General features: G+C 44.9%; 1 protein-coding gene across 6 annotated transcripts in view; it reads right to left on the minus strand.

Annotated features, from left to right (window-relative positions):
- The window catches only part of TEX10 (testis expressed 10), a 678,603-nt gene that overhangs the window by 206,719 nt on the left and 456,629 nt on the right, over positions 1-15,255 (minus strand). For all 6 annotated transcript variants that reach the window (XR_003854633.1, XR_003854635.1, XR_003854634.1 and 3 more), the window contains one exon: positions 6,802-6,890. Coding sequence is in view for 3 of the 6 variants with exons in the window: in XM_029589917.1 (XP_029445777.1) it covers positions 6,802-6,890 (89 nt within the window). In the remaining 3 variants the exon portion in view is untranslated. The remainder of the gene's footprint in view (positions 1-6,801; positions 6,891-15,255) is intronic.

Raw genomic sequence — 15,255 nt, forward strand, 5'->3', positions numbered from 1 at the left:
TTCACAGATGGTGTTGGCTAAGCCTACATCTAACACACCTGAGACTCAATGACTATCTTTTTTTTTCACGAAATTTAAGAAGCAGTACTCGTTCTTACTCTGATTAGATATTGTTTTACACTGTATGACCTGTTTTCTTCGACTTTTTCAATGTTTTTGTTGCGTTTTTATTTAACACAATTCCCGTTTATATCGTTCGCTATATGTAATGAGTTGTTCAACTGTAAACCGGAGTGAAGGCAGAGCGCTATACTTTGGTATATAAAAATCTCTAAATAAAATAAATAAAAATAAAATAATGGCATGGTTAAAAGGTGAAGTAGGAGAGGCTATAATAACTAAAAGAGCATCTTTCAAAAAATGGAAAAGGGATCCAAATGAAGAAAACAGGAAAGAGCATAAGCACTGGCAAGTCAGATGCAAAGCACTGATAAGGAAGGCAAAGAAAGAAAACTTATAATAAAAACCTTTTCAGGTACATTCAAGGTAAAAGCCTGCAACAGAGTCAGTTGGACCATTAGATGATCAAGGGGTAAAAAGGATACTTAGAGATGATAAAAGCCATAGCAGAGAGACTAAATGAATTCTTTGCTTCGGTATTCAACGAGGAAGATGTAAGAGATATACCTATGCCAGAAATGATATTCAAATGTGATGATTCAGAGGAACTGAAACAAACCTCAATGAACCTGGAAGATGTACTAGGGCAAATTGACAAACTAAAGAGTAAAAAAAAATCACCTGGACCAGATTGTATACATCCGAAGAGTGCTGAAAGAACTAAGAAATGAAATTGCGGACCTGCTATTGGAAATTTGTAAACTATCAGTAACATCATCTATGGTACCTGAAGACTGGGGGGATTGCTAATGTAATGCCAATTTTTAAAAAGAGTTCAAGGGATGGTCCAGGAAACTACAGACCAGTGAGTCTGACATCTGTGCCAGGTGAAATGGTAGAAAGTATCATAAAGAATAAAATTGCTGAACATATAGATAAGCATAGTTTAATGGGACAAAGCCAACATTGTTTTGACCTTTGCAATAGAAATTGATAAATACTGTAAAGTAAATAAATATATTTTGCCTGACAAATTTGCAAATTTTTTTTGACACCATAAACAAACATGTGGATAAAGGAGAGCCACTTGATACAGTATATCTGGATTTCCAGAAAGCATTTAACAAAGTCCCTAATGAGAGACTTCTTGGGAAGTTAAAAAGTCAAGGGGTAGGGTGCAGGGTCTTACTATGGATTGAAAACTGGTTAAAAGACAGAAAATAGAAAGTAAGGCTAAATGTCAATTTTCCCAGGGACCTGTTCTGGGACCACTGCTTTTTAATATATTTATAAATAACTGGGAAATGGGGACAAGTAAAGTGATAAAATTTGTCGATGACACAAATTTATTCAACGTTGTTAAATCACTGGGAGAAATTGCAAGAGGACATTGTAAAACTGGGAGACTGGGTAATGCAAATGGCAAATGAAATTTAATGTGGACAAGGGCAAAGTGATGCAATTAGAGAAGAGCAACTCAAATAATGGCTACAACAATGCAAGGTTCCACATTAGAAGTCACTATTCAGGAAAAGGATCTAGGTGCCATTGTTGAAAATATGTTGAAATCTTCAGCTCAGTATGCAACAGCAGCTAAGAAACCAAATAGAATGCTATGGATTATAAGGAAAGGAATGAAGAATAAAACAGAGAAAATCATAATGCTTCGTATCGCTCTGAGGTGCAACCTCATCTTGAGTATTGTGGGCAGTTTTAGTCATCACATCTCAAAAAAGATATAGCAGAATTAGAAAAGGTACAGAGAAGGACGACCAAAATGATAAAGGCAATGAAACAATTCCCCTATGAAGAAAGGCTAAAGAGGTTAGCACTGTTCAGCTTGGAAAAGAGATGGCTGAGGGGAGATAAGACAAAGGTCTATAAAATAATGAGTGGTATGTAACGAGTAAACATTACTCAGTTGTTTACTCTTTTGAAAAGTACAAAGATCAGGGGACACAGAATGAAGTTACTAGTTAATACATTTAAAACTAATAAGAGAAAATATTTTTTACTCAATGCATAAATAAGCTCTGGAATTTGTTGCCAGAAGATGTGGTGAAAGCTATTAGTGCAGCAGGGTTTAAAAAAAAAAGTTTGGCCAAGTTCTTGGAGGAAAAGTCCATTAACCAAAATTAAGGTAGAGATGCAGAAATCCACTGCTTATTCTTGGGGAAAGCAGCTTTGACTCTATCTACCTTCCCTTGGGATCCTGCCAGGTACATGCGGCCTGGATTGGCCACAGCTGGAAACAGGATACTAGGCTTGATGGACCTTTGGTTTCACCCAGTATGGCAAGCCTTATGTTCTTATGATCCACAGGCAAGGCTCATTATTAATGGACAAGTTTCTTCTGCATGTAAATTAGCTGGAGGTACCGGACAAGGCTGTCCTCTTTCTCCACTTCTGTATAATTTGATTGTTGAACCCTTGGATTCTAAATTGAGATCCCATCTGGATTTACAATTCAAGCTGGTGGTATTGAACAAAAAATGTTTGTTTGCAGATGAGATATTATTTGTGGCCAATCCTACCTCTTATTTGTACATTATGGTGGTGCTTCTTGAGGAGTTTAGTTATTTTGTGTGCTTGACTATTAACTCACTAACAGGTCGATACAGTAAGGCCGCGGTAGAAACAGTGCGGCAGTGTCAGGCGCACCCTTCCTCCCCGCACGCACAGTTCTCTTGATCTAGCGCCTGATACTCTCTTCTAATTGCATGCAAATCATGCTGCGGCTGTGAAGCGTTAGGGAAGGGTTATGCCCGAGCAACCCATTTTACTGTATAGGCGCTTAATACAGCGCCTATACAGTAACCTGGGTGCGCTGGTACCTGTCATTTCAAATGACATTTGAAATGACAGGCACCAGGAAGTGTAAAAAAAAAAAACCAAAAATATGTATAAACCTGAGTACGGCCCCCGCCGGAATGAATGCCCGTGCGATTTTGGCGCTCATGCCATGAGCGCCAAAATCGCACGGCCATTCATTCCAAAATCGCACGCCAAAATCGCACGGCCATTCATTCCAAATCGCACCAAAATGTGTTGACGTAAGCCACAGAAGCCCTTCAGACACTGGCGGTTTGTAGACAGTGGAAGTGGAGCGGGGACTGGCGCGAGTGCCGCAGCGGTGGAAGTTTAAACTTTTTCTTTCTTCCGCAAATCGTTGATGTATCGCTTTTAACCGAGGGAGTGTGCGTTCCGTTTCTGCTGTGCCACCAGAGGCCCAACGGGCGGTGCTGTCCGGGAGCGACCGGTAAGTTTCTGCATTAGTCCAGGGGTCTCTCTCGCTCTGCAAGGCGCAATAACAACAAAAATAAGATTGGGCACCAAAATCGCGCGGCCACCGGCAGGGAAGGAATGGCCGTGCGATTTCAGCGCTGAAGGCAGTCACATGCCTTCAGTCACGGCATGTGACTGAAGGCACGTGACTGCCTTCAGTCACATGCCGTGACGTCACGTGCCTTCAGTCACGTGCCGTTTCGCCGCCCGCTCCCTCTGCCTGGATGGATGCCCGTGCGAAATCGGGAGGAAGGGAGAAGGGACTGCCGTAGCAGGCCCGAGCCTTGCTACTTTTTCGTTTTGTTTTTTTTTTTGCTTCGGGAGGAGGGGACCGGACGGGGCTGCAGGAGACCGGGCTGGACCGGAGACCGGACGGGACCAGGGCAGGTAAGCAATGTTTTTTACACTACACTAACGCCTACTAGGGGGAGGCGGTAAACTAACACGTTAAGGCCGCGGCAAAACAGCGGGTTACTGAGGAGATAATATCAGCGCCTGTTACAGTATCGGAGGGGAATAGCTAATTCCTTCATTATACAGCTTTTTCGTTCATTTACATGCCGCGTGCGGAAAGGGTTATGAGTCTATTTTAGGAAGCGCTAAGGACGCGTGAAATGGAGACTGTATCGCTGGATCGCCTTACTCGTCTGTATTGTGCGCTCCCAGCACGTTACAGACGGGGAATCTTTAACTGCACGTTACTGTATCGACCTGTAAATAGGGCACATATCCCAAAACTATAACTACACATCAGAAATGGCAAGGATACTTTCCCTTTTGATGAAGTTATTCTTATTTTAAGAATTTGAAATTAGTGTTTTCTTCTCAGATGAAAGTTATATGCTTTAAATATGATTCCTCTTTCTTATTTTTTCTAAGAAAAGTTGCGACTTTAGTGGGATTTTCTGCTATTTCTGTTCGCCGGAGTGCATTGTTTAAAATTTGTTGCTCTCTGAACTTTTATATTGTCTTCAGATACTCCCATGTTGAGTCATGCAGATATTATTCACTTAAAATCGTTAGTGTCTGTCTTTTTATGGAAGAATAAGTCTTGTCATATTAGTTACACTTGACTGATGGAGGACAATTCTAATGGGAAGTAACACTGCTTGATTTTAGATTTTATAATGGGCTGTAAAGTTTGGCTGGCTGTGGGAGCCGTGTGACTAGCTGCACTTACCCCAAAATGCCACGGCCTGGAAATGCCAGAGATGTGGCAGAGATGTAGTCATGATCGTTGCTTCCTCTGAGCCTGCCTAGACGTGCAGTGCTCTGTCAGTTAAAGACCCTATGGCAGGAAACTCGCACTCAATGACGACATCATGCAGTTGGGTATTTAAAACCTAGCCTAGCCTACAATCCGGTGCCTCAACAAGTCCTCCTGCCTTGCAATACATGTTGCTATTCCCTGTGCCTGCCTCGCTTCTCTGCTGTATTGCCTTGCACGTTCCCTTGCTCTGCCTTTGTTGCCTTGCCCTGGTCCTCAGTGTCTTGTCTTATTCATTTAGCTCTGCCCGTCTTGTCTGTCTTGGTCTGATTCTCTGTTTCTAACTTCTCTGTTTCTAACTTCTCTCCTGGACTGCTGCCTGCCATGACTCTTGGCTGGATCCAGATATTGTTTGCTTGCAGCCTACCCTGACTCTTGGCTTGGAGCCAGATGTCGTCTGCTCGCTGCCTGCCCTGACCAGGACTCTCTCTGACTGCTCCTTAAGGGATACTCGTCTAAGCCCTGCCAGTCCCTTTAACCCAAAGGATCAACCTGTGGGGAACAGGGCTGGTACAAGTGAAGTTCGAGGTCCAATCGGGACGTGTATGCCAGCTGTCGGCGAGAGCTTAGTAGGTTCACCTACTAGGCTGCGTCAACTACACCACAGCCAGTTTTCCTTCCTACTGCACCAAAATAACCTTTATGTTATCTCTCTTGGGTGGCCCTGCATTAGGATTTGCAGCTCACGGGAAGGTGCTGCGAGCCGTAACACTCACCCTGACATAGCCGGCATCAATTTGCGATCTAGATGCCATCAATGCTCCCAGGCTGCCGCAGTGGGAATCCCTGCTACCGGCACCCTCTGATGTCATCCAGACCCCTACTTAAGCCTCAGTGCCGCAGCAAGCAGACGTCTTAGCAATGAGTCTCCTGCCTTGCAGTGCGTGTTGCTCTTGTTCCTGGTGTCCTACCTTGCCCAGCCTTGCTTCGTTCATTTAGTGGGGCTTAGGGAACCACACCAGCTCTTCATCTTCATCTGGTGGGCCATAAAAAAATTCAAACTGAGAACCCTGAACTACCCAAGAAACTACATAAAATGGGGTCTCTCAAAATGATGGCAAGGGCTGGAATCTCTGGTTCTCGGGCTTGTCTCTTTCCCTGTATAGACCTGGCAGAAGATCATAACCCCTTTCTTTGCATACCAGAGGAAAATGCCATTTCAATTCAGGACTCTGGTTTGACCTTCAAAATCAGAGAAAGGAGCAGAAGCGAGTGAAAATCTACTAGTATTGATAATGTGACCTATAGACACTGAATTCTCTCATTAAGAGCCATGAGATCACCCTTGGAACAAGCAAAGGAAGTTCTACTCAGATGCATCAATATAAGAATTAGAATAACTCTGCTGTATTGGCAATAAACTACATATATTTAGGCAAAAGGTCAGAAAAAATACTGGAATAACTTTTGGATTTTGTACAAAGTTTGTATCCCTTAAATGGCACCATAAGTTAAATAATTCTGAGATGATTATACCAATTTCGAATTAATATCAGAACAATGTAGTGATTTTGGCATAAGTAATATGCTTGCATGTTATGTATGGACACTAAGAATAATGAGCAGATATGTAATTTGTGATTTCTCTCTTGCATAACGTGTAACAGAAAATATTTCAGAACATGCTATGTTAGCTTTCATTTTGCAATTTGCTAAAACAAAGTTTCGAACAAAGTATATATTAATTCTACAAAGAAATTCTCCTTGTGATATCTAAGGAAGAGACGGGAACTTGCTGACCGAATTGTATAGTCAATGATTTACAGTTTACGTGGGCCCTAGGGGAACCCAGTGACCCTATTTCTGCCACTAGACTGTTACTGTGGCCTTCTTTCCTTCACTAGCACATATAGTCTTGTTTGGTCCTCTGCTAACTTCTCAACTGTGACATCAGCGATGGCTGAACTGACAAACATATGAACTTCAGCAAAAAAAACCCCAAAAGAAATGTGTACATCTCAGAACTAACAGCAAAACAGAAAGTAATATTACTATGCACTTTTCTTTTTGACACTTCCGTCAAGTAAAAATAATGAAACCAATTTTTTTTTTACTGCGTAACTTTTTAGTAACATGCAACCTTGCATAGTTATTTCAGTTTATTCCAGTTTCTACTGAACATGTCATAAACATGAGATCTAAAAGTATTAGATATAACAAAATCTTGCAATAAAAGTTGTGTGGATTACCTATAAGGGTTGAAAACAAAAAGCTGAAATAGTCCACATCACTCATTGAGTTGACCTGTGCAGAACACTCCCATCCTGCATATGGTGATCTGAAGAGAACAAAGAAAAGGTTACTAAGAAACATTACTCACTAAGAATAATTTATTTCATGAACTTTACAGTGGTCTCCATTAATCACCAGAGCTTGTCCAGTAAATTGCAGTTTTTAATCAGATTTCCCAGCAATGTAAATTTTAAAAAGCATGAGATATTTACATTAACAATATAGCAGCTCCCATATACGTTCAAAACCTACATAGGTAGCATATCTCATGTTAGGTGCAGCTTATTTTTATATTTTGAACATTTTTAAACGAAAGAACAGTTCAAATGCAACAAGGCAGCTAATATTAGTTCAAGACATATGGACTAGATATTAAAGAGATTTTTTCCCATTTTGCGTCTATGGGAAAAATGCTTAGAACAGGGGTTCCCAACCTTTTGGGAAGTGTGGACCCCTTTATAACCTCCAAAAATTTAGCAGATTTCCACATGCATCTGTTTAATGTTTACATTCAGTTAAATGCCATAGGGAAAACAAATTAATGTAATAAATAATACAGAATCATTTGAAATGTATGAACTTAATATTAAATAAGGTATGATTTCTTATATAAACTGTGCTCTCGCTCCTGCCCTCCCTTTATGGCTCCTTCCTATGTGCTATTCCCCACTTCCACCAAAATCCCTTCCCAGGTGCCTTGCTTCATTCCTTGCTTCCCTCGACTAACAAATCATTTCTGCGTACTTCCCCCAGCTCTTTTAATTTCAGCCCCATTTCCTCCTGCCTTTCTCATGTGAAACTTTCCTGAGTGCTCATAAGAACATGCCATACTGGGTCAGATCAAGAGCCCATCAAGTCCAGCATCCTGTTTCCAACAGTGGCCAATCCAGGTTAAAAGTACCTGGCAACTTCCCAAACACTAAGTGGATCCCATGCTACTGATGCCAGTAATAGCAGTGGTTTTTCCCCAAGTCAACTTGATTAATAGCAATTAATGGACTTTTCCTCCAAGAACTTATCCAAATCTTTTTAAACCCAGCTACACTAACTGCACAAACCACATCCTCTGGCAACAAATGCTAAAGCTTAATTGTGCGCTGAGTGAAAAAGAATTTTCTCATATATTTTAAATGTGCTACTTGCTAATTTCATAGAGTGCTCCCTAGTACTTCTATTATCTAAAAGAGTAAATAACCAATTCACATGTACCCATTCTAGACCTCCCATGGTTTCAAAGACCTCTATCATATCCCCCCCTCAGCCAACTCTTCTCCAAGCTGAACAACCCTAACCTCTTTAGCCTTTCCTCATAGGGGAACTGTTCCATCCCTTTTATCATTTTGCTCGCCCTTCTCAGTACCTTCGCCATCACAACTATATATTTTTTGAGATGTGGCAACCAGAATTGTACATAGTACTCAAGGTGCGGTCGCACTATGGAGCAATACAGAGGCATTATGACATTTTCCGTTCCTAAAGGAAAGGCAGTGCAGGCTTGTACTGCACTGCCGTTTATAACATGGGGGAAAAGCGTGCGAAGGAGAGAAACGAGAGCAGTAAGGGGTGGGGTGGGTGTGAGGGGAGGGGGGATAGAGTAGGGAGAGCAGCAGGGATGGTTAGAGATTTGAAATCCAGGCGTGGTATTGGCTGCGAGGCACAAGGGAGCATGAGTCCTTCTCAACCTGGCTGCATTGGGCGGGTTAGCAGCGAGAGAGGTGCTTGGCTCGATGTAGAGTTATTCGGATAATTTGGCAAGTTTAGGCATGCGGTGGTTTTCAGGTTTAGCGTCTGTTTCTGTGTGACATTTAGTTACAAAAAAATAAATAAATAAAAATAAACAGACACTCGAGTTTAATTTCCCTGGTCGGCGATTGGAGCGCGGTGAACGCAGGTATCTGAGGCAGCAGGCCCTGCCGCATGAATTTCAGGCAGCGAGCATGCTGAAGAAGGGACGTGAGAGGGGCGGTCGTTCGGGCACGTGTGTCCCCACTTCCAGGGCCGGCGGCGAAAAGAGAGGAGTGGCCAGAAGGACAGCAAGAATGCCGGCGAGGGCAGCACAAGCAGGTGCTAGCAGCGCACTGCCTCTGGTTACCAGCTCTGGCGAGAGCGGCACAGAATTTGGTGGGCCCGGGGTCGCCACAGACGTCACGCCATGCGGTTGTGAACCGGAAGTCGGTGGTCTGCTCGATTTGTCGCTCAGTGCCTCCGGGACGGAGTTTGCTGCCCCGGGCAGCCTATCCAAAGGTGCCGCTGGGAATGTGGCAGTGCTCTTTGGGGGACCGGGTAAGGGTGGAAAGGGGTCAGAGGGAAGCGGTGCGAGAAGTCTTGCTGCTCTGTTAAGGGGCAGGAGGGACAAAAGGTAGGATATGGGACAGGGAGCAGTTGTGGGTGGGAGGCTGGTAGCTACCTCTTTTCACGGGGCCGGTCATTTTAGGGAACTGGGTAGGCAGAGAGGGATATTAGGATTCATGGGGAGGGAGGAGGGTTTGGAGAAGTACAGGGTCAGGCTGAGGAGATGCTACCTGATGCTTTGGGAAGGTCCCAAGCAGGGCCTGTTGGTGAGTCTGGCCGGCGGCCCACCAGCGATACTGCTATGGGGGTAGGTAGACCTGGGCGGCATCGCATAGGGATATGGAGTTAATAAAGGGTAGTTTTGATAGCACAGGGTTCGGAGGTTGGCCTTCCTGGCAGCGGGAACAGGGGGAGGTAAGGGATAATACAAGGCATGATGGGACGGGCGGCAGATCTTTGCACCTAGGATCCGGGGGGGGGGGGGGGGGGGGGGGGAGGAGAGAGAAGCAGCAGGAAGCGTGCGGGGGGGGGGGTAGGCAACAAGGCGTGGGGGGAGGTTGGGGTTTTAGCAGGTCCTACGGCCTGTTCGTTTGTTTCCTCAGGTGTTGCGGAAGCGGAGTATCCGAGTACCTCCAGTGCGGATGCTTGGAGGGCCCAGTGGACAGGGGATGAGCGCAGGAGTGGACTACGGGAGAAGATACAGCGGGAATCCTGGAGCAGGTGAGGAGACGTTACTGGGGGTGAAGCGGGAGCGTGGGTCGGCAAGAAAGAGGAAGAGATCCAGTTCGTGCCACTCTGGGTCCAAGACGAGCTTGTCATCCTCCTCATCCACCCCCAGTGAGTATCAGTTGGGCAGACGGGGGGGGGGGGGGGGGCCCGCATTGGTGTCTCTTATGGAGTTATGGGAAGATGTTCCGAGCAGGTTCAGGAAGAGGATTCGCCGACTGAAGTATGTCAATATTTTCAGGTTATTGAAGGGCGGGGGGGGGGGGGGGGGAGGGCAGAAAGGAGAAGAAGAAGAGTAAGAAGAAGAAGGGTGAGGTAGTGGGGCCTAAGGTATCGAAGAACATAGTGAATTGGGTTAGAGGTTTCTTGCAATTAGCGAGTGTGGTGGGGTATTACCAGCCCACCTTATATGGGGCGTTATTTGGGAGTCTGGACTACTGTAACTCCCTCTTGCTGGGATTACCGGCCTCTACAATCCATCCATTGCAGGTATTGCAGAATACGGCAGCCAGAATTTTGACAGGGGTAAAGAAAAATGAACATTTTACGCCCACTCTAATTAAATTACACTGGCTGCCGATCGATTTTCGAATCAAATTTAAAGCTATGTGTATCCTGCATAAATTAATCTTTGCTGACAAGGGAGATTGGCTGAATGCAGCCATTAAATTACATGCCCCACAGAGAAATTTGCGGTCAGCAAATAAGGGTTTGCTGACTTTGCCAGCCATTCAGTCAGTGCATCTTAATCAGGTGAGGGAAAGAGCGTTATCATTGGCTGGTCCAGGAATTTGGAATTCGCTTCCAGCTCCCCTGAGGCTAGAATCAAATTTTTAAAAATTCAAACGGGAGCTCAAAACTTGGCTTTTTAGTACAGCCTACTCGGGCTAGTTTAACATATATCTCCTGTTTCTGTAATTAGTTGAATTTAGAATTTCTATTGGAAGGTTTTTTTGAGTATTCAAAAATTTTATAATTTTATGATAGGGTATTTAGCTAATTTATCTCCAGATGCTTGTATTAATTTTAGATATGTTTTATACGCTGGAGGAGAATTTGGCGTGTTGGGAGGACATAAATGGAGCTATGTGTTAGGAACATTTATATGTAAGGTTTTTAGAAATTTTATGTTAATGGATTTATTTTAGATTCTGTAATGTACGCTAGTCTTAAGTTTTACAATGTATGCTAATTTTAACTGTTTTTATCTGTTGTGAACCGTTTCGATGGACTCTGAGCGACGGTATATAAAAAAATGTTAAATAAATAAATAAATTTGCTTATGGGGATAGTATTTTAGGAACGTTCAGGAATTACGATGGTTGGGCTTGGCTTAACTATGATGAGAAGTTTAGGGATAAGATGGCAGGCAATAAGTACATGTCTTGGGGTACACAGGACATTAATTTGTGGTTAACACAAAAGACCAACAAAGGCGCTGGAAATATTAAGAAGAGCGAAGGCATCCGTGGGGGGACGGGAGGAGGGGCTGTTACTAGAATGGGGGGGGGGGGGGGGGGAGACTCCTTTCGAGGCACGGGGCAGTTGGCAAAGGTGGAGCTGGCCCCAAAGGAGGGGCGGGAGCGCAGGACATTTGTTGGAGATTTAACAAGGTCACGTGTTTCTTCCCAGACTAAGTTTAGACATGCGTGTGCCACACGTAATGGGGCTCACCCGGCGTCCAAGTGCTCACAATCACAGGCTGCTGCCCTTGGAAAAGGGAGAAAGCAGCGTTTGAGGATTATCTAAAGCAGAATCACCGGTAGTGTTAGCAACCATGCAAGGGTGGTTACAACGCTATCCGGTTCAAAGACTAGCACAGTTAATTTTGGGGGGTTTTAAGAGGGGTTTTCAGATCCCATATAAGAGGCCGGGGAGAGGGGGGAGGGTAGGTAATGCTAAGCCTACACTCCGTTTAGCAGCGGTCGCGCATCAGAAATTGGACGTGAAATTGAGGATGGGTAGGATAGCGGGGTCATTTGCGGAGTCTCCGTTTCAGTGCATGCATTTGTCGCCGTTGGCGGTTAGTCCAAAAAAGACACCGGGGAAATACAGACTGATTTGAACTTGTCTTTTCCTAAAGGAGAGTCAGTGAACGTTGGTATCCCCCAAGGAAGTACTGTACATTAAATGTGAATCAGTGCAAGGTGATACATATAGGGAAAAATAACCCATTTATAGTTCCACAATGCTAGCCAGACCCATCGCTGACATCACCAATCTCTCCCTCGAGCAAGGAGTACTCCCGGATTCCCTTAAATGTGCTGTAGTCAAACCCATCCTAAAAAAAACCACAATTCGACCCAACTATCCCATCCAACTATCAACCCATCTCGAACCTTCCGTTCTTGGCCAAGATCATTGAGAAGACTGTCAACCACCAACTCTCAGAATTCCTGGAAACCCCCCGCTCAGCACGGCTTCAAAAAACTGCACAGCACAGAATCGCTACTTCTCACTCTCACAAGCACCATACTAAGAGGGTTCGACAAAGGCACATCCTTCCTCCTAATCCTACTAGACATCTCTGCTGCATTTGACACAGTCAGCCACAAGATTCTAATCCACAGACTAAAAGAAATAGGCATCACCGGTACCATTCTCCAATGGTTTCAATCATTCCTCACCAACAGATCTTTTAAAGTAGCCCAAGGAAATACAACATCAGAAAAAATACCCCTTTCACAGGGAGTCCCACAAGGCTCATCTCTATCCCCCACCCTCTTCAACATATACATGCTGCCACTATACAAATACCTAGACAAAACAGGTCTCACCTACTTTCTTTACGCTGATGACGTACAGATCCTGCTCCCCATCAGATGACATAGGCAATGCCCTAAACCAATGGGAAACATATCAGACAAACATAACCACCATCCTTTCAGAAATGGCACTAACGCTCAACCAGAGCAAGACAGAAATTCTTCACCTCTCCAGAAATACATCAATACCCATATCTAACCCCACAGCTCTAACCAAATACAACATACTACCGACAGTTAGAGACCTCGGAGTCACCCTGGACCAGGAACTGAACTTCAAACAGCATATCAAGACATTGATAAAAGAAGGATTCTACAAACTCCAAATCCTGAAGAAACTCCAACCTCTACTTCACTCCCTGGACTACCGGACGGTTTTGCAATCCCTCCTTTTCGCCAAAATAGACTATTGCAACGCCCTCCTTATCGGCCTTCCCTGCATCCACCCTCAAGCCCCTCCAACTCCTACAAAATGCCGCCGCACGGTCACCAACGAATAAGAAAAAAAACAGATCACATCACACCCACACTCAAACAACTCCACTGGCTGCCCATTCCGTTCAGATCTCAATACAAAACACTCATGCTCATACACAAAGCAATCCACAATGACAAAGCCAGCTGGTTACAAGGTCCTCTAACCCCCCTACAACCCCACTAGAAATCTCCACTCAACCAACACAGGCCTGCTCCCCATTCCCCCCGCCAAGAAAATTCATAGAGTCTCCACTAGAGAACGTGCTGCATCTGTAGCGGGTCCTCACCTATGGAACAACCTTCCAACCACTCTCAGAACTGACCCATCTACACCTACCTTTCGAAAGAACCTCAAAACCTGGCTCTTCCGGAAAGCTTTCACACTAGACAAATAATTCCACCTGTCTTGCCTCTCGACTTCTCAGAAGTCGAGAGGCAAGACAGAGTCAAATGTACCAGGGGTCGAGGCCGGCAGCAGGCAGGAAAATCCAAAGACCCAAAGGTCGGGGAAGGCAGTAGGCAGGGCGGAATCCAGGAACGAGCCGAGTCAGAAACAGAGAAGCAAGCCAAGGAAGAGGAGCACACGAGGCTGGAACTGGAAGACGCAGAGGCTGGAACTGGAAGATGCAGAGGCTGGAACACAAGACACAGAGGCTGGAACAGAAGGCACAGAGAAAGGAACTGCAGAGCAACTAGCAACTCCAAGGAGTGAGACCTGTTGCTGAGGCAAAGGTTGGGCAGCAGGGGCTGCCTTGAATAGTACTGGTGGCCCTGGAGAGTGTCCGGGTCACCGGAGGCCTTTCCTGCCATGGCCCCTTTAAGTTGGGGGTGGAGCCCTGCGCGCCTAGCAGGAGCTGGGGCTGGCAGCGCGGCGACAGCCTTGTCGGCTCCTCGCCATGTTAGAGGAGGATGGCAGCGGCACGGGGAGCCGCGGAGGAGACCGGGGCGGCTGTGGGCAGTAAGTGTAGCTGGTTGCGGGACCTCACAGCTGGCTGCCATAACAGAGATGTTTGTCTATTAAAGGAAAACGAAAAATAAAAAAGTTAAAAATAGTACTGGCTTCTAATTTTGGTAAAATGACTGAAGCCATAAATGAAAACCAATTAACATGGTCTTCTTTTTCAGCAGTATATAACTCTGAATAGAAATGACTAAAGATTTCGGCTATATCTGAGTCTTTGATGCAAATTCCCTTGAGACATCAAACTTCCCAAGAATTTGGAGCCCACTTGCACTAGAGCTAACCACTAGATTCATCAAAATGCTATAAATTTCACATGAATAACGCCCGTAATAAAAAAGGGGCGTGGTTAGAATACTTTTTGACTTACCACAACGCATGCTTCGCATAGGTATTTTACAGCAACACGCGTTAAATGTATCGCACCCACAATATTTTCATTTTGCAGCTTGTGAAGACCCCAGACAGGCATTTCCTTGTTTTGGGCTGCTCCTGGCTAGAGAGCACAAGAAAGAGAGACAGCAAGAGATTCTTTATAAGGCTCTCATGGTAATCATCTATTTATACCACTATAGGAGAGTCATCTATTAACTCAAGGTGAGGATTTTGGGTTGGTTTAGGGTTTTGGGGCCAGTTTTACATACACAGGCAAAGGTACGAACAGCACAGTACACATGAAGATTTGATGTGATTTGGAATGAGGAAAGGTACACAAAGATGAGATTTCTATAATGTACTCTCACCCTAGCTTAATGCCCTCTGTACCTGGGTACTATCAAGCTAGAGAGAGAGAACACTGTTGAAATCTCATCTTTGTGTACCTTTCCTCATTCCAAATTGCTGCGAGCGTGGAGGAGTGGTCACTTGTTTGAGAGAATGTGTGCCCTTAGGTCACACCACAACCCCAGAGGAAGGCATCGGAGAAGCACAGTGGCAGGCAAGACATATCTAAGCACAGGCAGACATGTTGAAGACTTGAAGCACTCAGGCCTCTGCCGTACCTGAACGCACCAAGAAGAGACCCAGCAATGCAATGCTGGTCTGTGGGGTAGCCCTCCGGCTACTCGATAGCCCTTTCGGACCCGCCGCATGGAATGGCAGTTCCACCAGGACAGAGGTCGAGGACAGGAGATTATGCTGGAACAAGGACAAGACATGGCAAGGCACTTGGAAACTTGGACGAGACAAAG

Source organism: Rhinatrema bivittatum, chromosome 2 (assembly GCF_901001135.1).
Source record: "Rhinatrema bivittatum chromosome 2, aRhiBiv1.1, whole genome shotgun sequence".
Lineage (NCBI taxonomy): Eukaryota > Metazoa > Chordata > Amphibia > Gymnophiona > Rhinatrematidae > Rhinatrema > Rhinatrema bivittatum.